Below are 26,875 nucleotides of genomic sequence, written 5' to 3'. Positions count from 1 at the left end.
GCCCCCCTCTCCACCTGCCTCCACTGTTATATGTAATATTACATTTTAAATAATAACTTGAAAAATTAGTAATTTTTCTTCACACTTTAATAAAAAAATACGATACATGTATATTAAAAGCACAACATTAAAAAAATACATGCATGTCAAATTGATGTACTGTCTACTAGTTGTAAAGTATACTTTTGTGTATTATAAAATAATAAAATAATATTAAATATAATAAATATGTTATTATAATAAAAATAATAAATATATAATATAAAATATTATTATTTATTTATGTTAGATATATGCGGGACGTGACGAGAAATTCTCGTGGGGATTGAACATATACCATACTTGCCCCGCATTTTGACGTAACAGACCGTTACTACCCATTCTCCATATCAGCTGGGCAGGTTCCCATTTTCCCCGGACCGTTTCTTTAATATGACCCGACTACCGTTACAACTTACAACCGACTCACGTACAAGGGTCCACCTATAAAAGTACCTTCCTAGGGGTCTTCGTCATTCACGTATTCGCAGAAAGGAAGCAAATCATAATTTCAATACACACAGAATTTTTTAGTTATATATCCATATCAGCTTATATTTCCATTACATCCGATTCAATTCATCCGCAACTACCAATTATACACACATACACATACACACATATTGTTTATTTGTTCAATTCATCGGTGATCAACTCACTTGATCGCTTCCGAGTGAGAATTTGAGGTTTGTGAACGTGTAATTGATTGAATGGGTCCTGGTCCCTGACAACCATGTGTCAGGGATCGGTTATATAACACACACTACCAGGGCCGTCGGATTTCTATTTGAAGGGTCCAGATTGAAGCATTTTTTTTTACCGATCCGCTATAATTTTCCGCGGATCGGAGCTTTTCCCTTCCGCGGATAATAAAAAAAAAAAGCTTTCATCTCCACAAATACAGATCTAAGGGCTCTGAAGCTGTGAAGCTGTGTGTTGGATAAGGGTTCTGTAACAATCGATTGTTACAGACCAAAACCCTTGATTGAATTGAGTAATTGTAACGTTTATTCATCAATATTGTTTTGATCACGTGTGTTTTTGTTATTGAATTGTAGTTTATCAGGTTTGATGGACAGTGATAGTAGCCGGAGAGATACGCAAGGCGGTGAATTAGCTCCTGATGGCGGCGCCGAGTGGAGGAGTCGGATGCAAGCTGATGCGCGGCAAAAAGTCATCACTAAGATGTACGCCTGTATTTTACGCCTCGTTTTTGGAATTTTGTGAACGTGTTTATTTCATAGTTGTTTTTATGTACCGAGATGATCTGATTGCTCAAATTTAGTTTCTAGTTATCTGGAGTAGAACCTCGATATATTGATTTGATAGGCGGTGATGACTTGATAAAATTAACGACAGATACAGTGTTTTAGACCTCAATATATGAATGACCTAGATATACTGATTTAAATTCAGGTGCCGGGGTTAGTAATTTGTTGAGGTTTTACTCTTCATATGTTTTCATCATTAAACATGATCGTTGACATAGCACTACTTCACAAATTTGGGAGCGGCAATATATATTAGACACGACTCAAAGCATGGCTTGAACCTGACCCGATCCGTGGCACAATTTACACAAAACCTGAAATGTTCTGATCAATACAATGACTCGAAACCCTTCTTTTCTTCTTCTTTTTTTTTTTTTAATTTACAGCTTAACTCTGGATTATATTAAATTTTACGTAATATTTATTAGCCCAATTCGAAGGTGACCCATTTACAAACAGTAATGGCAAATATGACTGTAAACATAAATATGATCAACAACAGCCACCCGTACACAAAATCATGAAACTCTGATTGTCATAACATTATACGTGACAACTTTAGGAGAATAAGGCACTTGGTAGAGCTACATGGCAATGTTGTTGCCTTTTAGAATATCTGGAATTGTGAGAAAGTATAAGGATTTAGTTGCCAACAAGATAATTTCGTATAGACTGTCTCTGACTCGTTGCTTATTTTAGTTGTGGTAATTATTTTTGCAGCTTGAGGCCTGTAATTTTTTATAACAGTAGAAAATATCTTGTAACTTTCAGTTTAAATATGATTAAAATATATATGTTTGGGTGTATGGATGTCAGTGCACCTCTTTTGGTAATTTTATATCTTTACATTTCTTGTTATTTTGTGGAGTCTTCTCTTCTATCTCTAATAAATTCTCTCAGTCATTTGGTTCAGGACTGCTATTTTACGAAATGAGCGATATATACGAGAGACCTGAGTGCTGTTACACCTCTTCAAGTTTTGTTACATAGCTGAGTAGCTTAACTTACATGTTTCTTATTTAATGTTAGAATGGACTCTTTGATGAGGCATCTTCCCCTTGCTGGACAAGAGGGGTTACAAGAGCTCAAGAAAATTTCCGTGAGATTTGAAGAAAGGATTTACTTTGCTGCAACAAGCCAGGTTATTTGGCTGCAAATCATATCTATATTATGAATCTTTTTATGGCGTCAATATAATTTCCTTTGTATATTGTGTTTAAGTCCGGTGATTATTAATTGCTCCCCTTCTTCGTCAGTATTTGTATGTTTAGATTTTGCAATTATATAATGGCAGGAGGATTATTTGAGAAGGATATCTTCGAGGTTGGTGTCGATTGAGACAAAACATGCCATGGCTAATGCAACGCCGTCCAACTCTGTTAGTATTGGCAAGAATCCCCCAGATCCAGGTAATTTCACTATCATGTAGGTGTTTCTGCACTATCAACTGAGTTAGCACACGTCTTTGTGTCTGCTATATTATATTTGACTCTGCAATTACCATCAATTACCGGATAGCCCTTTAGACATATGTGTGTGTAGGGTCTTACTCCACTAGAATTTCTTAAAAGAAAAATTGGAAACTAAAAATAATTTTTTTTGTAAATCGCTTCGAGATACACCACATATGGTATGCAAATTGATTGTTGGGAGATGGAGAAAAATACAGTGAAGTCAAATTTCAAAAAAAGCTCATTGCTTTCAATAAAACCTCATCGATTTCATTAGACACGGAGGAGATTATGTGGGACATGTACAAGGGCAAGTCAAATGGAGATGATAAAAGTGATACAATATCTATAGTATAGCGCCCCAAAAAAAATGCACACTCCAATGGATGCTGCGATGCTTGGTGCTAGATATAACACCAAATATAAATGTTATAATAATTGTCACAGACATGCAAGTGGAAAAATGGAGAGAAGTAGCAAGTTTGATAATTTTTGTTTCATTTCTAAAGGAATGTGGTTGAAAAGTTAGCTAAATATAAATTATTTGGTGCTAATTTAAATCTACCCATTGGAGTAGAAGTTTTATTATAACAACAATTCACAAGTCACTTTTTGGTGTTAAATTATAGCAATAGCTATACGTATTTTAGCACCACCATTAGCCATGCTCTAAGAGAATATATATTAATTGTGTGTGTTGCCTTCTAAGGCGCTATTAGATTAGATTGATGTAAGGGCTTAAATTAGTTTCTAGTTTCTATATGATCATTTGCACTTTTTTATATATATATATATGTGTGTGTGTATGTGTATGTGCGCGCGCGCTCGTGTGTGAGCTTTTGCTCAAATGGAAACCCAATCTTAAAATGAAAATTAGAAACTAATAAAAAATTCTTGATTTGAAAGCTGTTACACACACATACTCACATCCATGACACACACTTATATCGCATATGTATGCCCTCTATTTCACATCACAAATTAGTAACTTTAAAAAATTAGAAAATAATGTAAAAGCCGAGAAATCACTAAATATAACTATATAAATCACCTAGTTTTTAGGCTAAGATTAAAAATTTGGTGGAGTAAGACCATATATTTTTTATATATACAAATCCGAGTTTGCTGCTCCAACCATTACCAAACTAATACCTATTCCGTTTAGTACTTCAGGTGCTTCTGTTGCGTATATATCAGGTATAGCTTGCTTTGCTCACTCACTTATGGGTCATGTTCCACTTAGAACCCTTAGCTTAAGAACCCTTAAAACCTTTAGCCTCATTACTAGTATTCATTAGGGTTCGGCAGCAGAACTACACATGCAAAAATTGTCGTCTTTATGTATTATATGTTGAAATTATTTTTGAACACAGACAACGATGCAAAAAACATGTATTTAGATTTAGATCCTCAAAATCAATTTAAAAATTTAGGGTTTTGCAGAAGAACCATCATACTTCGTTTTTCATAGAAAATGAATTTTTAAGATTTTAATTATATAATTAAACACAAATTAAACTTAATATATGAAATCTAACATCCAAGTTCATTCAAATGATTAAATGGAATTATTAGAGAATTCAGAATAGAATCATATGTGTGTTTTGCACAATGAATTTTACATGGAATCATGTTATTTTTGATACATATTTACTGTTAAACATGTTAGATAGTATAATTATTCATATTTACTGTTAAACATGTTAGATAGTATAATCATTGATAATTATTCAAATTTTAGATGGGATCCTATATTCGATTTTTTAGTGTTCTTCCTTTCAAAGGTGTTTAGCAATAACCTATATATATATGTAACTAGCTAAGAAAAATCACGAGGCACCATGCATCCCTCCAATGCTGTGTGTGTGTTTGTTTGTGAGATATGATATCAATGTTTTATTTTTCTAGCCAGAATGATATTTCTCTAGCAAACTGCAAAACAAATTAGATATTAAGAGAAGCACATTCATATCAACAAGCTACGCTAGAAAGCAACCTAAATTACCATTGATATCATATTCTTCAAAGTTCACAATAAGTTTGAGCCTGTACCTGTTAAATAACATATTCTTTAGCTAAATTTAGGGACAATTTCAGTTCTCTTGCTAATGCAAGGCAGAGTGGCTGTGTACTCCTTTTTTATTGATACTTAAAAAATGTCATTGAACAAAGTAATTGTTACAACTGATGCGTGCATCTTAAGACAAACTAGCACCCTGAATCTTCTGATGTGGTAGATATCCAACACCAACAGTATGAATTAAAAGATCTTCTTTAAATTGAAAGAATACAATCTATTCCCTATAATTGCTAGGATTCCATGTAAACAAACAGATTTACGGTTCATATATACTAAAGGAGTAAAAGGGACACACATGATAGAAGAAGTCTATATTTTGCATCAGCAAGAATATCTGAGATTGTGGCTTCCGTGCAGAATTTTATTATCTGGACAGTAGCGCATGATACTTAGTAATTCCCCCCGGTGCTCTCTCTCACACACACACATGCGCGCGGCGCACACACACACACTCATCTACTGTGAAATCTTATTCCTTTATTTTGTTTGTTTTCATCTCTCTCTTGGCGTACAGGTTCTCAGAGCATGCAATCACAATCGAACAGCCAAGGGCCTCCTCTTCCTGTTCCATTTCAAACTGATTTGTCTCAATCTGCTCAACAGTTACCCCAGGAATTTGCCAATGATATTGCCTCAGCTGGAATGCAAGGATCTGCTGGTTTAAGTTCCTCACTGCCTCAGATCAGCAGTTTATCACAGACTAATATTTCTAACATTAACCAGAATTCCAACATGCAGAGCATACCAAACTTTTCTGGGGTTCTACAGAACTCTGTAGCAAGTGCAGTTGGACAAGACGTTCCTTCAAATATTTTTGCCAATTCACAGAGGCATACAGGGAGGCAACAACAGGTTGTTGCTCAACAGCGACTGCAGCAATCACAAAATTCCGCTCAGTTTCTCTGTAAGCAGCAGGTATTGAAGCAGAAGATCCAACCAGGCACTATATCACATTCCCAAATGCAGCCTCACATCCAGAAACAAGAGCAGCAGCATAACTTATTGCACTCAAATCAGTTGCATTCTTCTCAGCAATCTATTATGCAACCTAGTATCATGCAGTCAACTCCAGTTTCTAACCTTCAGCAGAATCAGCAATCTTCAGCCCGACAATCCACACAATCTGGGGTTCAGCAACATCCGCAGCCTGTCAGGCAACTCCAGGCCTCGAATATTTATCAACAGCAGACAGAGTTTCATCAGCAAGGAGTATTGCCTAAACAGCAGCAACATCTTGTGGGGCTGTCCAATGCTACATATATACAACAAAACCAGCTAATTGGGCAACAAAATAGCAATCCTGACATGCAGCAACAACAACCAAGTTTGCTAAATCAACAGAATGATCTTTCCAACCAACAACAGCAGTTGATGGGTTTCCCAAACAAACTTGCACATATGCATCAGCAGCAGTCGGACTCTCAGGAGCAGCAACATCACTATCAATTGGCAGGAGATCAGTCTGGTACATCTATCATGCCAAGTAATAAAAACTCTGGGGACATGCTACGACATCCCAAGGTTACACTGCAGCAATCTCAGCAGAGCATGTCAAATTCGTTGCCAAGTCAAGGTCAACAGTTACAACAGCAGTCGCAGCAGCAGACAATGTCCAATCTGTTACCAAATGGCCCAAACCAAACTCAAACACAGTTGCAGTCACAAATAATGTCTCAAATGCAACCACAACCTGTACAATTGCATCAGCAATTAGGCTCACAACAGAAGCCAAATCCCTTGCACCATGAAATGCAGCAAAGGTGGCAGACACTTCAGCAGCAGCAGAAGCTGGTTTCTCAACCTCAAAGAGCCATGCAGGAGGCATCGTCAAGTATGTAAATCTAGCCCTGTGATTTTAACATTTCTCTTGATTCTTCAATATGCGAGTTCTTTGCATGTTTCTGTAGACTTTTAATACATGTTTTAATGATTTCAGTGATCAAATCAACAGTCTATTTGCTGATTTACCTTTGCTTAACTGTTTTTTAATTGATTTACTTTCTTCGAGTTTAGTTATGCATTAAAGATCTAGAGTTCAGCTTCTGACATATGTACTTTCTTTAGATTATTATACCTATTGCTTTCTAGTACTATAAGTTCTTAAAACATATGTACTCTCTCTTTAGGACAATAGTTGTTCCAATTTTTATTTTCTGAAAATTAGTGATTCTTTTGTTGGCACAGTTATCTTCATGTTTAGTGAAATCACTGAAGTGCAGCATGAGGCTGAAGATCTGTCATATAATGTTATTTTGAAACATGTGTGGTTTTAATAAGATATTTGTGCAACTATATCAGGTAATCAGATTGTACATGCTTGCATAGATGATAGATCCCATGCGGTGCGCATATGTTTGTAAGACTATATTTGATATTGATTTGGTCTGTTATTTATTTATGTTATTATTTGCATATATTAATAATCAGATCTTTATATTTATCACTTTCTGAAAAGAATCTTATTATTTAGTTGTCCATTATTTTGTGATAGTAATTCAAAAGTATTCGTTTATTATATTAGAGTAAGTGAAAGTTACATGTTTAAAAAACATGAATAAATTTTTATTATTCCAGCAGAAATGGTTTTAGGGCTATTGTGCTATGCTTCTTTCAGAATTTAGTTTTTTTATGAGTTATACATGCACATATAATATAATTGAAGTTGTTATTATTTATTAATAAAATATAAATCTATATATAGTTAAACAGATAATCTACCTAATGGTCCCCTAGGTGAGCACCTAACTCCTTTTGAGAAGTTATCAAGTATGATTTTCCTTCATAATTCTATAGTTTATACCTAGATTAAGATATAAAGATGTAAGGTTGACTAATAGATTTATTACCTTAATATATGAATTAAAGTAATTGTAATTTACTAAATTGTGATATTTCATACTATGGTCCTGTTTTATGTACCATATTTAAGTGTTAGTTTATTTAAATCCTGCGTAAACTTGCTTTTTATTTTTCTTATTGTATATATTAGTAATTTACCTCATGGCGGCCGTAAGCATTTAGGAGTAGTACTAAGATGCTTCCTAAGTCTATTTATGTAATAGTATATACTGTGTACTCTTAATTCATGTATTAATTATACATCATGCTGGGGAGGCCTGGTAGGATTTTGGGACTTGGGAGAACAATCCAAGTAAGGATGGAATGTTGCTTATGTTTGAGCTTTGGACAAAGTACAAACCAAGCCTATCATGTTCAAAATCAAGATTGTACCAACATGGAGTTTGGGAAGGGCTGTGAACTCTATTTTTTTTTTACTCCCTATAGCTAGTATTGACTTTTCAGGTTTTGTGCGGTTATTCCTCGCGTTGGGATTCTGGGGTTACTTTCTTGCATATCTTGTTGATATGTTTGTGCTTCCTGATATCTAGTTTGTTTCGCAGTTTGCTAGAGAAATATCAGTCTGGCTAGATTACCAATTATTTTTTTGCAGTACGATATCTCACTTGTACTTTTCTTACTCATAAATTTTGACTGGAATTCTAATTATGGACTGTAGAATATGGATCAAGGATAATCCTCTTGCAATATCAGCTATTGCCGTTAAGATTTAAATCTGAAAATCTCATGTATGACTCGTAGGTGGGGAAGGTCTCTTCTAAGACTAAATAGTCCAAACAACGATATTATAAGTGAAAGCAATCCGGAATGAGTATCTCCTTTCCCACCCTTGCTTATCTTGTATTTACCCAGGTCTAGGTTTGTCCAAAAAATAATAACTGATTTAGTAACTTCATTAATATAGTGTCTTCACATTCTTTCCTCTTTTCTATGAAGAATCACTTATGCAGACTATTGTTTTTGCATATAAAGTCACTTCTAGGGCCATGTTTGGAAGTTAATATCTTTTGTTTACCAACCTGTAGCTTCTCTGGATTCCACAGCTCAGACCGGAAACGCAAATGGTGGAGATTGGAAGGAGGAGATATACCAGAAGGTAATGGAGATGTGATTGTGTTCATGGTTAACCCACTAGTTATACACATAAGTGAATAATTGAGACAACCCTATTATGGTATTACCATCACATTCACATTGTAGTTATAAGTGATTAAGTGCAATTCAAACTATTGATGAGCATAAACATCTAGCTGGCGTATTAAGAGTTGTTTATAGAGATTTAAACATTTATCGCCTTCTCTGACTCTGTACATTTGATTATATCTGTATGTGTGTTTCCCTTTCTCTTTCTGGTATTTATATCTAGGGGTCTAAAATCAAAGAATGCAGTCTTACCATCTGTACTGAATATTTTTCCTGCACATGTGCCTGGATGAGCACTAGGATCTGAAGAAATAAAGGCACTTTACCTAAATAGTCCGGACAACTTGCAGATTTCACTGTTACAGAGAAGCCTAACAGTTTGAATTATAACAGCGCATGTACAAATGTTATTATTGCAAGTAAATTGGGGGAATTTAACAGCATATTTAAGTGCCTTACAACACTTTCATGTTACTTATATTGACCGCTGTTGGCAACACCAAGTCACCAGAAGTTACTAATTCATTTATAATGATTGATGATGAAAACCTATCTAGGGATATCTGGTGAGTGGTGATTAGTTTACATTTTCGACCTGCAATCATAATCAGGAGTTTAGAGTGAAAATTTTGAACTGCCTACAAAATGATTAGGAGTTGGGGAAACCAAAGAATGAAACTTGAATGAGTTTGGAGATAAATGGTTGAAAATTTACAGTGTGAATTTGCTTAGTAAAGTGAAAATTAATTTGAAGCTACTTAAAGTAATGCATTCTTGTAAAGGTAGGCGTGTCATATAATGGACATCTAGGGGTAGGAAGTTTTTTAAAAAATGAATCAGTCAGTCACATTGTTGTAAGCAGATGATATGTTGTATTTCTCTTTTTACTTCTTTCACTTGTGTCTTTTATGTAATCATATTAAAACTTTATGGCTTCTTGCAGATAAAGTCCATGAAGGATATGTATTTTCTGGGTTTAAATGATTTGTGCCAGAAAATTGCTGTGAGATTGCATCGGGTACTTTACTTTTCCACTTTTGTGTACTAACATGTTTCCTTTATCAACCTTTATCATCTAGTTATGTCTATTTATCATATGCCAAGCTTAAAAGAAGTGACAGTGATACGGCCGAATACCCTCAACCGCTTTGGAGTATTGTGTTAATGATGAGTCAAATTCAATGCCTCCAGGTGTAGGTTATTAATATGTTATTTAAATGAATTGCCTTTCCTTATTGTAGCACGAGTCTCTTCTACTACAACAGCCACAGTCACAGCAAGGGAAGAACCTACAAGTTGAGAAGCTTAAATCTTTTAAGAGTATGCTCGAGCGCTTTCTATCATTCTTACAAATTTCAAAGAGCAATATACAAATCGGATACAAGGATAAATTGGGCCTTTATGAAAAGCAAATTATTAGCATGCTTAACTCGGATAGGCCTCGGAAGCCTATTCCTCCTATGCAGCAGGAGCAGTCACTTATCCCATCACATGTGCACTCCATGCAGCAGTCGCAACGACCACAGTATCAAATGACTCAACTGCAGCCTACTGATAATCAATTGAATTTCCAGATGCAACCACAGAATCTGCAAGGCTCAGGGGGGACAATGCAGCAGAATATGGCGAATTTGCAGCACAATCCATCTTCTCCTCTATCCGGGCTTTCCAATGCACAGCAGAGTGTGATGAATTCGCTAAAGCCAAGTTCTGCTTTAGGTCCAGGACAAAGTAACTCTCTAAATTCAGTTCAGCAAGTTGCTACCGGACCCCTACAACAAAATTCAATGAGGGTTACCCAACAGGCAAATGTGAACCTTATTTCATCACAAAGTGGAGTGAATTGTCTACAGGCAAACCTTAATTCACAGCCAAATTCAAGTATGCTTCAGAAGCAGCAAGAACAGTTGCTGCAGAACCAGAAATTGAAGCAATTCCAGCACCGCCAAATGCAGCAAAATGTCATACAGAAACAGTCGACGCAACAGCTGCAACTCAAGCAAGAAAAGCTGCAGCAGCCAGCCCAGATGCAATTAAACCAGTCACCAATGGTTCATCATATGTCGGATTCAACTACCTCGGAGGCAAGGCAACTGGGTGATAAATCCAGCTCTTCTCAGCTACACCCCTCAGCAAGTCAGCGGTCAGCATATCATCAGCAGTTGAAGCCAGGAAATCGGTTTCCTATTTCTTCACCGCAACAACTGCAGCCTCCATTACCACAGATTTCTCAACACGGATCTCCTCAGGTTGAGCAACAAAATATGCCCAGTGCTCTCAATAGATCTGGTACTCCTTTGCAATCCACAAATTCACCTTTAATGGTGCCATCTCCTTCAACTCCAGCTGTTCCTTCCCCTGTGCCAGGAGAGTCAGAAAAGGTTAATTCTGGGGTTTCATCATTGTCCAAAGCTGATAATATTGGACACCAAACAGTGGGTACATTGGTGCCAGCCCAATCCCTTGCTAAAGGGACTCCTGGGATATCAGCGTCACCATTGCTGGATGAGTTTAGTCCAGAAGCAGATCATGGCATCGCAGCCACAATTGTCTCTGGCAAGTCAAATGCTACAGAAGAGCCTCTTGAACGTTTGATAAAAGTGGTATGTGCAATTCTGTTTGGTATTACTATATGGCATAAAAGTTCCTGCAGATTTTGAACTATTTTAAGATTATACTTTTTGACCTACAGGTGAAGTCAATGTCATCAAAAGCGTTGACTGCCTCTGTTAGGGACATTGGATCAGTTGTTAGTATGATTGATAGAATGGCAGGATCCGCTCCAGGTAATGGATCAAGTGCTGCTGTTGGTGAGGATTTGGGTGATATGACCATGTGCCGTCAACAGGCAAGAACCTTTATCACCCGAGATGGAACAACTGAAACAAAAAGAACCAAGCATTATGCAACTGCCATGCCCTCAGATGTTGTCTCTACTGTGGGAAGCATAAATGATGGTTTCAAGCAGTTGAGCGGTTCAGATTCGTGCGACTTGGAACCAACTGCCAAGAAACCAAGAATTGAGGTATGAGCTGACCTGATTAAATATCATAAAGACACTTCTTAGCAGTTATGAAACAGCTTTAAACTGGATAGGAGTTCCGTAATAAATGATTTTGTAGGGCCTTGATGCTTCAAAATACTTCCTACACTAGTGCTACGAGTTAGCTCAGTGTCTACTACTGTAGTACTGTTTTACAAAAGGATTTTTATCTGAGGAAACTTTTAATGTTGTAAACATCTTCAAAAGTATATTGGAGAATCTTAGTTTGGAGTCGATGCTACAATCTGATATCTCAACAAAGTGATATCGGCTGCTCTCCTTGTGAAAAGAAACATATTAAATGCATTTTGGGAATGTAGATGAATCCACGGTTTTGTCGAGCTCTTGTAGAACATGTTTACCTAATATTCAAGGTTATTGCTCAAATATTTTCTTCATTTTAGTTCTGAGCAGGTGACAGCTCAAAGCAAGTATTGTGAATAAAGGACATGCGCACTCAAACAAACTTGTATTCTAATTATCTACCTATTTCATTTTTATTAGTATACACTATGCATGCACATTTAAATTCTGGGTACCGAATGTATATGCAAATTTATTTACTGATTGTCAATATTGCCTGTTATACATATGGCAATATTTTTCTTTAGTTTTTTGTTTTACTGATTGACCTTGTCTTTTATTCTTACAGTACCATTTAACAATATTATAACTTCGCAGATTTTAAGAGCATGTTTTTCGTTCACAAATTGTAGTGAGTATAAATTTATTAATGCATGTTATGCTTAAGAGCATGTTTTCTGACCCTTACCAAGCATAGATTGATTTAGTGTATATTACTGAATCATGAGATTGATTAGTGTATGTTACTGAATCATGCTGTACTTTAGCTACACAAATGGTTATTTACTTTTAAAGTTGATATCGTGGCTTCTAGCAGCCACTCAAATAATGAGCATTTAATTGCTAACCAATCCAGGATATTGTGTGCATTTCATATAGTACTAATTTATGATTATCGCTAATATGTATTATTTATATCCGTATGTATGTACTTTTGATCCACGTTGCAGAGTTGTGTCCTAGCAAATTGGCCTTGTATGCTGTTTCGTAACAGATAATATAAGGAGGTCTATCTCTCATTTTTGACAGGTTAATAATGCCCTATTAGAAGAAGTCAAGGAAATAAACCATCTGCTTATAGATACTGTGGTAAATATCAGTGATGAAGATGCAGATCCAACTATGAGGGATGCAGCAATAGGAGGTGGTGAAGGAACTGTTGTTAAGTGCTCTTTTTGTGCTATATCTCTGAGTCCAAACTTGAAGCCGCAGTATTTTTCCTCACAAATGGTATTGTTTAATCCTGACACCTTTATTCATACGCCTATGCATTAGTTATCATATTTTTAACATTTTTTTTTCATTTATTGCTATACAGTCATCAATTCAGCCCTTAGCGTTGCTTGTTCCAAAAAATTATCCGAGTTGCAGCCCTATACTCCTGGACAAGTTCCCAGTTGAAGTCTGGTAAGGATGATGAGAAAGTGTATGTTAATATATTTATTAAGTTTACTTGGGAAGTAGGAACCCCACCATTGTGTTTTGCTTTACAGTTCAGCTTGCATGTATGATGTGTTAAGTCTTTTTTAAGTCTGCCATGTCATACGAATGGATACTATTGTTTCTTGAGGGTATTTATAAATTTTACCATGCTACATAGTTTCAAGTGGATAATTGTGGAAAGCACATGAGAGTCTATAGGACAACTTGCCTTTAGTATTACCAGTGTCTTGTCTTCAACTCTTACTCTCTTAGTATGCAATAATGCAATTATTAGTTTATTACTGTTAATATTTTGGGAAAAGTTGGACCAATTCTTGCTTAGTCCTGGCATCTTTGTAAGTTATACTACAGTCCTTTGCAGAGTTTTCAACGTAACTAACTTTGGCTTCTTCCAGCATGGATTATGAAGATCTTTCATCTAAGGTAAGGTCAAGGTTTAGCATCTCACTCCGAAGCCTTTCACAGCCCATGTCAATTGGGGATATAGCAAAGACGTGGGATATATGTGCTCGTGAGGTCATTTCTGAGTATGCACAACAGAGTGGTGGTGGAAGCTTCAGCTCGAAATACGGAACTTGGGAGAATTGCGTGACTGCTGCATGATATGCTTTTAACTGTATCCACCAGGAAGTCCCCTTCTACAATGTTAGAAGACGGCCTTTACTTTGTATTGCGTGAAGGAGTTTGAGGTTGAGATGAGGCTCGCTAGTGATAGGATGTGTCCTTGATCTAATGCTGGAGTTGAAATACTGCTCTATACTATTTTACCTAGCAAAAACAAGAAATAAATGCAGTTCTATTGTGTTCGCATTTGGCACAATAGGTTTTTGGCTGCTTCTAACGGTATTGAATCACAAAATTATAAACTAGAGTGATTACAAACATGAGGCCAGACTGTAATCTGTTTAGAACTATTCTTTGTAAGCTGTAGAGTTCTTGACATGCAATTCGTTGCGACGTAGCAGTTCTTTATTGAAGCCGCATGCATGTCTCACAGGGAGGAAAGAATCGATATACAGTTTTTCTTTGTAAAAGCTTTACTGATACAGTATTACTTCCCTTCTCTTATTACATATTGTTCGAAATATTATTTATACTGTACTGCTGTAGTATAAAGGCATTTAACTAAAACCAAATGAATCTCAAATTTTGGGTTTTCAGTTTTCACCTATCAATAGATAAACTATACACGCCATATAAACGGCGGGAAAGGCTTGTTTATGTAACTGATCACGCGGGTTTTTAGATTAGGATAATTTGCCACTGACAGGCTAGTGACTGCTGTCAAGGCAGACTATTTTTTGATCCCAGGAATGCCCCTCAAACCCTTTTTTCTCTTGAAAAATGGAAAACGAACAAGCATGTTTGTAATGACAGTATGTCCCCCGATGCATCCTTTCTCCAAAAGCAACTTGAACTTTATCTGAAATTGAACTTTGGATAACAAGAACTCCGTAGAATTTTGATTATGTAATGACTTCATAAAAGTCATTACATTATCCTTAAAATAATTACCAAATCAATCCTTGTGATTTGGTAAAGAATGCAGGAATCAATGTCACACTATAGTAAAAAAAATGTCTGATAAGTATTTTTTTCCAGAGACGTAATATTCTTATTTATTTAATATCAAGGCGAAAATAAATAATTTGCTTCCCAGCTATAAATTTTTGGTCATTAATAGTGTTTTAAGTTACGAACCAAGAAGCATAAATCATACTAATTATGATGAAATGAAGAGCATCATAGCCTATTAAGTGAGCTAATTAATTAACAAATTATGCGCATTTATTAGTGTAATAATTATTGAAAGATAACGGTTATTTGGCTTTAGCAGTTACAAGGAGTGTGAAACTTGGCTAGTTGCAGAGAATGAAAATGGGGAGAAAAAGCAGGAAAAGCAGGTACCGGTCAGTGGGTCAGTGCGTGTGTGAGAGAGTTTATAGCTACTAATTAACAATTATTTTACTTAATTACCCACGTCAGTTACCAACTATATAATGAGTTAAAGAGCGTAGTAATAACATTATCTTATAGTAGTATACAATTACAGCATCAAAGTAACTGTTTTCTCTCCCCATGTTTGCTCAAGATTAAGAGTGAGATCAAGGTCAAGACAACTTCCTAGCTAGCCTCTCTCAGGTATTTTTTATGTTGGATGCTAATTAATCTCTTTCTTTGTCATTTTCATTACATCATTATCTTGTCATTTGCTTAATTAATTCTCATTAACCAAATTAACTGAACAAATACATGCCTCTTGACAGACACTTGGATTTTTAGTTCTGAGATACCATGAAGCTTTACTTGACATTTTTCTAATTCTGATTTTCAGGTTCTTCTGGTGTCTGATTAAGCAAGTAATCTGAAGTTCATTAGCATCAATTTTATTAAATACATGGCACTGAGCTACTACTCCAACTATGGTTCTGCTCAAGTACTTGATCATCTTAACCAAGACCAAACAACCAGTGCTATTCCTCATCATAATAGTAGTAGCATCTTTTTGCCTCAAGAAGAAGTTTCTCAAGACCTATTTTTACCACCAGAGCTTCTCAATTTTCATGACAACTTTGATACTTGCATTGACACTTTGTTCTCTCAAAACAGCCTCTTTTATTACCCGGATGACAATGTCGATGCTTACACCGCAATCTCTCCTGCTCCGGTGCCACTAAACGCCCTCCCACCACCACCATCACAACAAATAGTAGAGGTGGAGGAGCCATACTTTGATGATTATTCGAAACGTGTGAAAATTCCAGAAAATTATCTTTTCTATCCAGAAATGACCATACAGAGTAACTATAACAATAACTATGAGATCGGATTTGTCCCGAATCCTCCTTTGCTTCCGGAATTTATCTTGACTGATCTCCCACTTCCAGTGCCGCCAGTTTTCAATGAGGGTAGTCATGACAATCATGTGAAGAAAGCAGCAAGTGGAGGATCGGGAGGGAGCTTGTCACAGCAGAGTGTAGCGGCGAGGATACGGAGGAGGAAGATAACAGAGAAGACACAAGAGCTGGGGAAGCTTATTCCTGGTGGACACAAGATGAACACTGCTGAGATGTTTCAAGCTGCTTTTAAATATATCAAGCTCTTGCAAGCCCAAGTTGGAATTCTTCAACTCATGCAGGTTATCAACTGTTTACTCAATAAATAAGTTTAAATTAATTCTTTAACTCTGTGATTTATGAATTTACGGTACTTCTATATTACTTTGTCTGTAAAATCTCGAATGTAATAAAATGTATGAAATTATATCAACTATATATATATAATGACCCGTAACAGCTGATATATATTGTCTCCCTGTTTTTGTGTGTACTTTTATCAGTACCGTAACATATTGAAATTATTGAGGTTGTGAATATGAACGCAATTAATTACAAAAAAATATGTCGCACTAACTAATTAATTACGCACATAAACTGAATTGCAGGAAGAAAATGAAGAGGGAATGTATAGTCCAGAACTTGAAGCTCTTGTGACATCTCCACTGGTTCAAGAGAAGTTGTACTCGGCAGAGAAGTGTTTGGTTCCCACAAATTTTGTTAAAAGCTTGATTCGAAAACCTCAGCTCCAGTCCAATCCTCAGCTCATCAAGCACCTCATTAAGCTGATTTAATAAGTTAATTTATCTTTAACTATCTAATTTCTTTTGTAATCGTGCAGATATAGTGCTTACTGTAGGCTGTAGTTGATTCTGATGTCATGGCTGTAGGTAATTTAGTTGAATAAAGCTAGATAGGCTGACCATATCTAATTCATTCATTTTCTTGTTAATACATCTTGTAATTTCAAGAAGCATGGATTATTTATCTAGTATCTTTTTATATATTTCATTTTTTGTTTGGAAAATTACTTACCTATGAATTGATTTGTCTATGTTTATTTCATTTTTTATTACTGATAGAAGAATAATTGATTTGCGCATAAAAGGAGCAATTGATCAGTTCAACTTAGTGGCGTAAAAGTAGAAAGAGGGGCTGAAAGCTCGGTAATTAGTTGTTACTTAATCCTAAACTACAGGCAACTGTACGCACGACATGGATTGCCTAGCGATGCATTTATCCAATTCACTGCTTCAACTATTTCTTTTAACAACGAACAGCGGTCACATTGTAAATTGCAATACTTATGTAATTTATTTTATACCGATATAAGTTTCCCAGATATATTCGCTCTTTAAAAGTGACGACATTCACAGGTTGCTTGTCTAAATTAGTTGCAAATGCCCTTATTATATAGAAAAATCTGAATTTATCTTTGATTAATAACATATATTAGCTAGTTGATACTTTTGAAATTTATTTTTAAAAATTTTAATTTTTAATTAAAATTTTCATATTAAAATTTTTTATTTTAAAAAAAATTATAAACACAAATTATATAATTATGTGAATCTTAAACTGCATAGAGAAGGAGAAATTAATAATTTTGACCAATAATATTATTTGTGGCAAATATAACACGTATTTCTGCGCCCCAATACTGCTACTGTCGTATGTTTTGCTTTTGGAAGGAAGACGGCTGAAAAATTCCATAAGATATTTTTTTTTAAAGAAAATTCCATAATACATTAAAAAGGATTTTGAATTAAATCAGACGAGGATGACATTTCTAGGCTCTAGCCCCTCGCAAATGCCCCTGCAGTATTCTTATCAGTTCATATACCACGGAGTGCATCTTTTCGAAGTTTTATTTTAGTGAATCGGATCTGTGTTCGCATTAAATTTTATGGTCACGGCATCTTCAATTTAAATCTTACTTTTCTTATAATGAGTCAAGTGGCCGGCTCACTCAACAAAAATATATGTTTAATTATATTTTATAAAATTTTGTGATATATGATGTCATCTGTCGAAAAATAATACTCGTATAATAGAATATAACATTTTTTATTTTTTTTTGCTAATTGATTACACACGCACACGTGGGGAGTCGAACTCCCGACCTCCCGCAAGGGGGTACAAGAGCTCTACCACCACACCAATACCTTGTTGGCAAAAATATGTTAATTAATAAATATTATGGAGATTGTTCTAATATTTTGAATCATATTACACAGTATAAGTTATATATTTCTGTAATTTTATTAAATATAATTTGTCGCTGATTATTTAGAATTCTGTTACATTATTAATATGTACTATTTTAATCCCAATTTGTTTGTCTTTAATTTTGTATCCAAATCGACCAAATTAATTCAATTTTAAACATTTTTTTCACTACTTGATGCGCACTTTAATATTCATATAAAATAATTTTATCACTTATTTTTAAAATTTTCATTTTCCTAATACAAAATTGAATATTAAAATTTTGTTCAAAAGAAGAAAATTTGAAAAATAATTTTAGAACTATGCTTATTGCTTAACTAGTCTTTACTCATGCAAGATCTTGAAATACATTTTAAAAAAGAATATATATATATATATATATATATATATATATATATATATATATATATATATATATTTAAGAATATATGTTTTTACTTAAATTTTTATTAACTAATATATATTAATTTAATTTAAAATTTAACTAATTTGACAAAAAGTCATATAGCCGAAGTTTATGATTATAAAAACTTACTTATCTCCCAGAATTGTTTTAACACCAAATTTATAATGGAATATATTTTCTGATTTTTATCCTCCAAAAGCACGACTGCATGCCGAACTGTATATTCGAGAATTTCGATTCAACGCCACAATTATTCAACTCCATTGGCTTGCTCACTCCTGCCAAGTGGTCCTTAAAGATCGCAAATTGAAGATAACAGTACCTGCAGAAAAATTTGCAATGCTCAAAACAATGGCTCATTTTCCTAGGCACCTCAGGGCTCAGAACGCCTGCAATGTTTCTGTGCATAAAACTTCCAGAATTTTCCATGATTAACATTTTCACATGCACAACTTATCAAATTTTCTCGAAAACCTCACCACTCCCGAATTTCAAGGTCCCAAATCTTCTCTATAAAAACTCCACCAATCCACCCCAATTTCCATCAATCCAAAAGCATCACAAATCACATAGAGCTGTTCACTATCAACCATGAAGAACCTCTTCTTTTCTATGTTCGTCATCCTCTCCGTCCTCTTCCTTGCTGCTCAAGTAAGCGATGCCGCGGTCCCTTGCAGCACTGTCACCGTGAAGGCTGCACCCTGCTTGAATTTTGCCAGAGGAGTGGACGCCACACCGTCGGCACAGTGCTGCAGTGGGCTCACAGCCCTGGCTTCAGGTGCAAAGACTCTTGATGACAAGAAAGCCATCTGCAATTGCATGAAGAATGCTGTGAAGAATATTAAGGGTGTTCAGGACAAGTACTTGAGCAAAATTCCTACTGCTTGCAAAATCAAAGTCAACTTCCCTGTCTCACTTTCAGTCAACTGTAACACGTAAGAAACTTATAAAACACTTATTATATTAAATTGTATGCTTTATTTGTTTTATGAATGTTAAATGGATGAACTTGTTTGCGCAGGATCAACTAAAATGCTATTGGATTGCAGAGGAAGAGGGGACTAAATTTGCTATAGTAGTGTAGGAAGATATGAATAAGACTTTCGAGGCTTTGTTTTTGTTGGGTTCATATTTAAGAATCTGGCGTTGGCCTTGATAAATGTAACCCCCCTGCTTCTAATGAGATACTATTTATTTTGATTATCACATTTGATTTGGTTTGGTTTTTACACTACCGTATCGCATATTTTTCTAAAATGATAAAAATGAAGACGCAAATAACCATACAAAAGAATGAGCACTAGCTACATGGATACTGTAGTACTGATTTTGAAGAAAGCCCATTATTTTGGAATGTCCAGAGAGTAGTTCAATTAAAAAGAAGCCGATTAATTACTATAGATAATTTTTCGCAATTTTTTAACTGAAAAATATATTGTAATACTTGCTTCTTTCTTTTTTGGTCAAATATAATACTTATTTTCTTATGTGAAAAGATTGTTGTCAAGCTGATACTGTATTAGTATTTGCATTTTGCAACGCTTCTTACAGCTCGTTGCATGTATAATATTATTCTCATTTCCCAGGAATAAAAACAGAAGTTAATAACAGTCCTTCAAAATTTAGACTGAACAATACTCATATATAGCGGCCATCAAATCCATGTAAAACTAATATTTTTTAAAAACAAAATATGTTAGTCAATATTTTGGAAGAATCAATCAATCGCATATATTTATTCAAATTAATGTTAATTATAAACGATGTCGAAGTCGGTAAATTTAGCATGCAAAATGATGTGCAGGTATGATATACTGTTGATACAATCATAATCCCCTAGCTAGGGCTTATGATGAACATTTGACCAGTAAAAAAAGAGAGTTAAGAATGACTAATGAGTCGACGGTTCATGTGTGATTGAATATCAAAATCATGCATTGATGGACAGCTGATCAACTTAACTTGACTCCTAATCAGATTGTAACCGGTGATTATCATCACTGAGCCCCCTTTATATATATCTTTCCTCTAATGATAAATTCATGCTACGGTCAAAAGTCATTTCAATGTCAAAATTGCCAGCAATATTTTATTGAGAAAAATAGAGAAATAATATCGATGTTGATATCATGACAGAGACATGTATGTTCTGGCAAGCTCGAAACCTACCCTTTTTAACCTGGTAGCCTAGGGGAAGCAGATAGATTACCTTCTGCTTGTCTACTAATGAAAAAGTTGTAATGTACTGTATATATACATAATACATTAATCCCATCTATGATAAAAATACAAAAATTGTTTGTGAATGATGCAATCACTGAAATGACTCAATTTGGAAGGGGAGGTAATAAAGAAAAGAGTGTAGCAGGAGGGCGTGATTTGACAAAACTTAACGTCACTGTACTTGATTTATATATAACACGGGCAGAACCACTTTAAGTACCAGCTGAAAGATTACCGGTGAAAAGCTAAAACTAATTTACCTGTGTTGAAATTTACCTAAATGGACCCTGTGATTATATATGTGTATATAATATTCATGATAAAAGCGTGTAAATTCGGAGGATTAATGATTTAAATTTTATCTCAAAGCATGTCAACCAGTCTTTATCAGCATGCTTGTTGATTTAGGAGTTTTAGTGATGAATTTAGGCGACTATGTAGGTATATATATAGAAAAGAAAGGATGATTATAAATTATAATAATTGGAATGGGGATGATAAGACTAGACGGGCGGTGAATAGTAGTGGTTGGGACGGTGCCTTTCACCGGTGTTTCTGCTTAAGCTAATTTTATAATTTTTGAATCTGTTTGTCTAGCGTGAGCTTATGTACACATGTTAAGCACTAAATTTTATAAGTTGAGGGCATTTTGATTGGCTTTTGTTTCTTAATAATGGTGGACCCTCTTCAAATACAAACATCATACCAATCAAAATGTTCAACCCTATAGAATTTAGTGCTCAACATGTGTATATATCTTAGCCGATTTTGTAATACAGATCAAACGAAGCAGCTAGCTAGCTAGGAATCTGAAACTCAAGAATGTTGTTACAGATCTCCAGATACATAGAATTCCTGAATGCAGAAGGTCAGAAGTCATTTAAATATAGTTTGTGGCAATATGTGCATCATCATTACAGGGTACAGATGAGCAATATTACCACAAGATGAAAACGGTTAGAAAAAAGGAGCAGTGATTCTCTTTCTGGTGTTGCCTAAATGGACCAAAAAGAGCTTCACTTTAATAATTCTTTCCACTCTAAAAGATGGAGAGAGAAGAGTCCAATACATCAATCTTAACACTGAGTTTTCCTGTCAAGTCAGATCCGATTTATAAACATGTACGTGTTTCACTGTTCCATACTTCTGTTACCCAACTTTCTGTCTTTTCCACCAATATTCCCCATGCCAGTGTGGGACTCTTCTGTTTCTAATCACCCAACAATCTTAATCTTTTCTTGCAACACAATTAATTATCTTCTAATTAAGTATCAATTTTTAAACCATTTTACGAGTTCCGTCAGTGTTAAGCTACCAATTCTGCTAAAATATTATAACGTCGAAATACATGCTAGCTCATTTTGATTTCATTCAGGACAGCTTTGTTGCATGTCTGGGGAAAGAAAAAAAACAGACACAAAAAGGGGGAAAAAATCTCTCCACACATCAAGGTTTATAACAAGACCATGAAATTGCACCACATCCAAAAACTATGTATAACATATAATATGACTTAATTAGGAGTACAGATTAATTAAGGAATGTCTGTGCTTTAATCAGGGTCTTGTTATAAACCCCTGGCTCTTAGCTTGATCACCACATTATTTGTTATTGGTGTTCCGTGTCCAATCATAGAAAGTGAATGGATCCAAGGTTTTGTCACTCTCTAATTTCTCATCAAAACCTTGTATGAACAAGAGATTAAGAGGATCAGACTCAATCTCTCCTAATTCTGCAAAGAAATCTTGATCAGGAATATGATTCATGGAGTCTCCGGGCAATGTAGGTGTATAGCTCTCGAAAGGAGGAAACCCTTTCGTAAATTGTTCAGGATCTTCCATTTCTGTCAACAGCTTCTTATCTTGATCATCAGTTATTTGCTCTTCTACTTTCACAACTGCTGATGACTTTGTGGGAGACGTAGACATATTATCAACATCATTGTTCTCCTTTAGTTCTTCCTTCATGTTCGATACTTCGAGGGGATTTTGAGACGAAGAGGCTGCAGCTGTTGAAGTCTTTGAAGCTGTGGTAGTAGTACTGTTCTTGGATGCAGGTTGAGTTCTAGTTGATCCTGCCAGCGCGTTTCTTTGAGTCGGCCATGGATGATTATGTTCAGAAGTGTATGTGATCACCAACATGTTAGGATCAGTTCGGCTTCGTTCCACTTGCTTTCTTGCAGAACAACCCTTGGAACTGCTGCATCTGTAATAGCCCCTGCACATTTTATAAACTCATCAGTCTAATTACAACTTGAAACCAGTAACATAAAGCTGCATATATGCATGGGTTAAATCACAACATATATATCTAATTGTTTGATTTTTTGAGCCAGTATATTTCTCAATAATGTGATGAAGATTGTTTAATTTAAAATTTCCAATTCTTCTAAAAAACACCTAAAGGTTTTAGAAGGACGACTAGACGACTAAAAACCAGAGAAATATATCTACCTGGGATATGGAGATCCTTTAATAGGCTTCTGTCCATACTTTCTCCAAGCCCAGAGATCAGATGGGACTATTTCTCCAGTAGGCCGGCTATTCACCGGTGTAGGTGCTGGTATACAAACTACCTTCTTTGCCTGACTTTTCCTGTTTATTGTTATTTACACAATGCAAACACAATTAGCATGCAGATGCAACAGGTATAAAGTGTATATGATCCGCCCCTTTAATAAAATTATGCTTAATCAGTTATTGACCAATTGAGTTAACTAGTTAAGAGATGCAATTGCATCATTATGAGTGTAGTGCAGGAACTTCCGCTTATGAAAGTGATGGGAGGGAAACTATACACAGATAAATTTCCATGTTGAATCAGCTAAGTGGGGGAGATCATTTTCTTGACAATTAGACATGGTGCATGTTTCTTGTTATATGTAATGTTGATAGAAACGAATCTCAATTCATGTAAAATTCAAACTATACATCATTACATAATTAGCGCTAAATTACTTTTTACCACATGAAATACAAACTTACACATTAATCAAATCCAAAACCCTATACACATGTTAACACTTGTCCTGAAAAAGATAAACTCAGCTTAGAGTTAAGAAAACTTCAATATATGCAGCATTTGTGATGAATTGAAGAAGAGTTGCTTAAGTATTGTTTAAGAAATTAACGACGACTAAGAGGTATTGACTATTAGCTAGGTACTAATATATAATCTAAATAATAAATACTGTGTACAACTGTGTGGTGTCTTCATTGATTACTTCAAATTATAAGAATTATATATATACATATCGAATCATGTGTAAGAAGAGTTCTTAATTACCTTCGTTTAATGCCCGTATTTCGCGGAGATGAGATCTGAAGGCCGGTGTTGTCGACCAAACAATTATTAGCAGCTTTGGAGCTGTTAAGACTAATCATATGATCATTAGATGATGAAATTAAGGTAGATGAAGGAATCAGTAACCTTGGCGAGGCAACCATGACAGGTGAATCATCGCGCGATAAATTTGAATTATTCGGGGAGATCTGAAGCATCCTTGAATAGTAGCTACTAGGTTTCTTCATCTCCTGATGCTGATGATCTAAGTTGCTGCCAATAAAACTATTCCCACAAAACCCTGCAGTATCATCTTGATCAAGACTGTTGGAGTTACTAAAGAAGCTGGATGATCCACCTGACATATCTACCGGATCCGCGAGGAGAAGTGGATCTCTGAGGCTGGAAAAAGGGTGACCAAAATCATCAAAACTCATCGGATCCGTTTGGAACTGCCAGCTGTCAGTCATAGCAGTACCACCCGAGGTCGTCGTCGTGGTGGTGCCTAGGTTTCCACTCGTCGAACCACCCCCAGCTCGGATAATATCAGTGAGATCACCGTGATAATTGTCCATCAATTTTAATCCAATTTTGAGAAATAATTAGCTAGAGAGTGGTGAAATATTTCAAGGAAGTGGTGTCATGAGGGTGTACTAGTAAAAGTTGGGTAGGTCAAGAGGCATGCAAGCAAGAAAGATATGTGCGTGAGTGTGTGGTAAATGTATTGACAAGGATGGGAAGAATTGGAATTAGAGAGGAGGTTTTGTTGTTAGAGAAGCAACCAGGGAGAGTTGTTCTTTGGGTTTCAAATGAAGCTTTGGGATGTTAATAATAATAATACTTTTGTTTTGGAAAGATCAAAGATGAGAGAGAGTCGCTGACTTTTGTACACAAAAAACAAATACGATAAAATAAGGGTTTTGCCATACACGCAACAATGAAAGGGTATTGAAAATCAAAATGAGCTGCAGCAAGTTCGTACATGGTGTATTATTATTCTAGTTAATCTACTAGGGGTTTTAGCTGGAATTAAACATATTAATTATTATTAAGCGAATATTTAAATTAATTATTAACTTAATATATAAGTGGCCAGCTGATTGTATTGCCAGGAAAATTCTGCTGACTATATAATATGGAGGTATTATAGGAAACTAGTTAAAACCCTCTTTAAAAATTTATTTTTCGATAACAAGAGATAATGGGTCAAATCCATGGAACTGTATCTTACATTTGTAAGTTATATACTTTAAGGCGCAGATGCTCTGTTCTCTCTGTGTGAATTATGAATTGAGTGCAAGTTTGCAAGTGGTGCAGATGATGACCAATGAAATGAAGACAAGTTGGAGATAACTTTGTTAGTATATTTGAAGAAAATATATTGGCGGCAAGGAGCCGCATTTCCCGGAATAGCTTGAACAGTATGAATATATGGCGCATGTGGCGTATCCACATGTTAATAAGTTTTAGTGTGTAATTTTTGTATGCAATGGTAATAGATTATTCAAATTTAGATCTGAGAATTATTTTCAATTAAAAAATTAAAGTATGAGTTTTAGTGCTTTATGAAATATCAATCGACAAAAAATTAAATACGGCAATTAATTAAGAACATATATATGAAATATATTTTTATTCATATGGCTCACTGTTTTACACTCGTATTTAAGCTGGTTTCAATGCAATTGCTAATTAAGAAATTAGGAATTTGACATGAGATTAAAATATCTACACAAATTATTAAAAACTAAAAAACATGAAATTATATACTCGATAATTAATTAATATCAATTGAAATGAAAATATATGTAATCATATAACGAGTCAATAATTAATTATATGTAAATTACGCCGAAGTTCATGCAGTTTTCATAGAGATGACCTGTACAATTACATAATTGCAGATGAAAAAGAAAAGAAAAGAAAAAGAGCACGGGATGGCATAATGTGGGTGCATCTTGAGACGTGCGATCTTGTAATATAAAATTATGCGTTAGTTATATATATACGTTCACCTAAATATTAATTGGAGTGTATTAAATGTATGTTTGATTATTAATATACAATTCACCTATAATTCGATTAGACGAAGACACTGCACCCAAAAACTGAGAAATGATTGTACTTCACGGTTGTACGTACGTCAATTTTCTTCACGTTCTATTGCACACATTTACACCGATCAGACAACAGAACAGTTTATGGCAACGAGTGAACGAACCGATAAAATATGTCAGAATATTCAAGTTAATTTTCAAAACAAATCTCAGATATCATGTTTCATAATTTAATTATTTATGATTCGAATAAATATGATAAATTCTGCATTTTTAGTAATTTTATCAACTAATATATCTCAAACTAATACATAGGAGAAAATTTTGAATACCTGCTCAGAGTCTAAAGCATTATTATACTTTTTATTGTTATTTAAAAAAAATCTCAAGAAGTGGGTAATTATATATACATATCTCTGTTCTAAAAC

At 35.0% G+C, this 26,875-nt stretch overlaps 4 protein-coding genes across 8 annotated transcripts; 3 read left to right on the top strand and 1 right to left on the bottom strand.

Annotated features, from left to right (window-relative positions):
• The first annotated feature begins 460 nt into the window (after window positions 1–460).
• Window positions 461–14,484, top strand: LOC108209032 (mediator of RNA polymerase II transcription subunit 15a). 5 transcript variants are annotated; one of them, XM_064088150.1, is made up of 12 exons: window positions 461–725; window positions 1,106–1,226; window positions 2,340–2,451; window positions 2,605–2,719; window positions 5,356–6,672; window positions 8,726–8,796; window positions 9,787–9,861; window positions 10,085–11,446; window positions 11,536–11,868; window positions 13,000–13,200; window positions 13,289–13,377; window positions 13,809–14,484. In XM_064088150.1, exons 2-12 carry the CDS (start codon window positions 1,111–1,113, stop codon window positions 14,014–14,016), a joined length of 3,999 nt encoding a protein of 1,332 aa, XP_063944220.1. In that variant the 5' UTR covers window positions 461–725; window positions 1,106–1,110; the 3' UTR covers window positions 14,017–14,484. The 5 variants fall into 5 exon arrangements, with proteins under 5 accessions (XP_063944220.1, XP_063944221.1, XP_017235212.1 ...); XM_064088151.1 differs by having other exon boundaries at window positions 1,098–1,226; window positions 5,620–6,672; XM_017379723.2 differs by having other exon boundaries at window positions 1,098–1,226.
• Window positions 14,485–15,767: 1,283 nt separating this feature from the next.
• LOC108206557 (transcription factor bHLH53) lies at window positions 15,768–17,156 on the top strand. The gene is made up of 2 exons (XM_017376897.2): window positions 15,768–16,552; window positions 16,859–17,156. The coding sequence occupies exons 1-2, from the start codon at window positions 15,812–15,814 to the stop codon at window positions 17,042–17,044; spliced, it is 927 nt and encodes a 308-aa protein (XP_017232386.1). The 5' UTR covers window positions 15,768–15,811; the 3' UTR covers window positions 17,045–17,156.
• A 2,320-nt stretch (window positions 17,157–19,476) lies between these two features.
• On the top strand, window positions 19,477–19,969 carry LOC108206558 (non-specific lipid-transfer protein D, cotyledon-specific isoform). Its single transcript, XM_064086931.1, has 2 exons — window positions 19,477–19,794; window positions 19,907–19,969. Exons 1-2 carry the CDS (start codon window positions 19,477–19,479, stop codon window positions 19,967–19,969), a joined length of 381 nt encoding a protein of 126 aa, XP_063943001.1.
• Window positions 19,970–22,531: 2,562 nt separating this feature from the next.
• On the bottom strand, window positions 22,532–25,266 carry LOC108206556 (probable WRKY transcription factor 35). Its single transcript, XM_017376896.2, has 3 exons — window positions 24,394–25,266; window positions 23,562–23,702; window positions 22,532–23,325 (listed from the first exon to the last, which is right to left on the bottom strand). Exons 1-3 carry the CDS (start codon window positions 24,963–24,965, stop codon window positions 22,710–22,712), a joined length of 1,329 nt encoding a protein of 442 aa, XP_017232385.1. The 5' UTR covers window positions 24,966–25,266; the 3' UTR covers window positions 22,532–22,709.
• Between the last annotated feature and the right edge of the window lie 1,609 nt (window positions 25,267–26,875).

This window comes from Daucus carota, chromosome 2 (assembly GCF_001625215.2).
Source record: "Daucus carota subsp. sativus chromosome 2, DH1 v3.0, whole genome shotgun sequence".
Taxonomy (NCBI): Eukaryota; Viridiplantae; Streptophyta; class Magnoliopsida; order Apiales; family Apiaceae; genus Daucus; species Daucus carota.
Note: the sequence above shows the minus strand (reverse complement) of the source record. Positions and strands in the feature narration are given on the sequence as shown.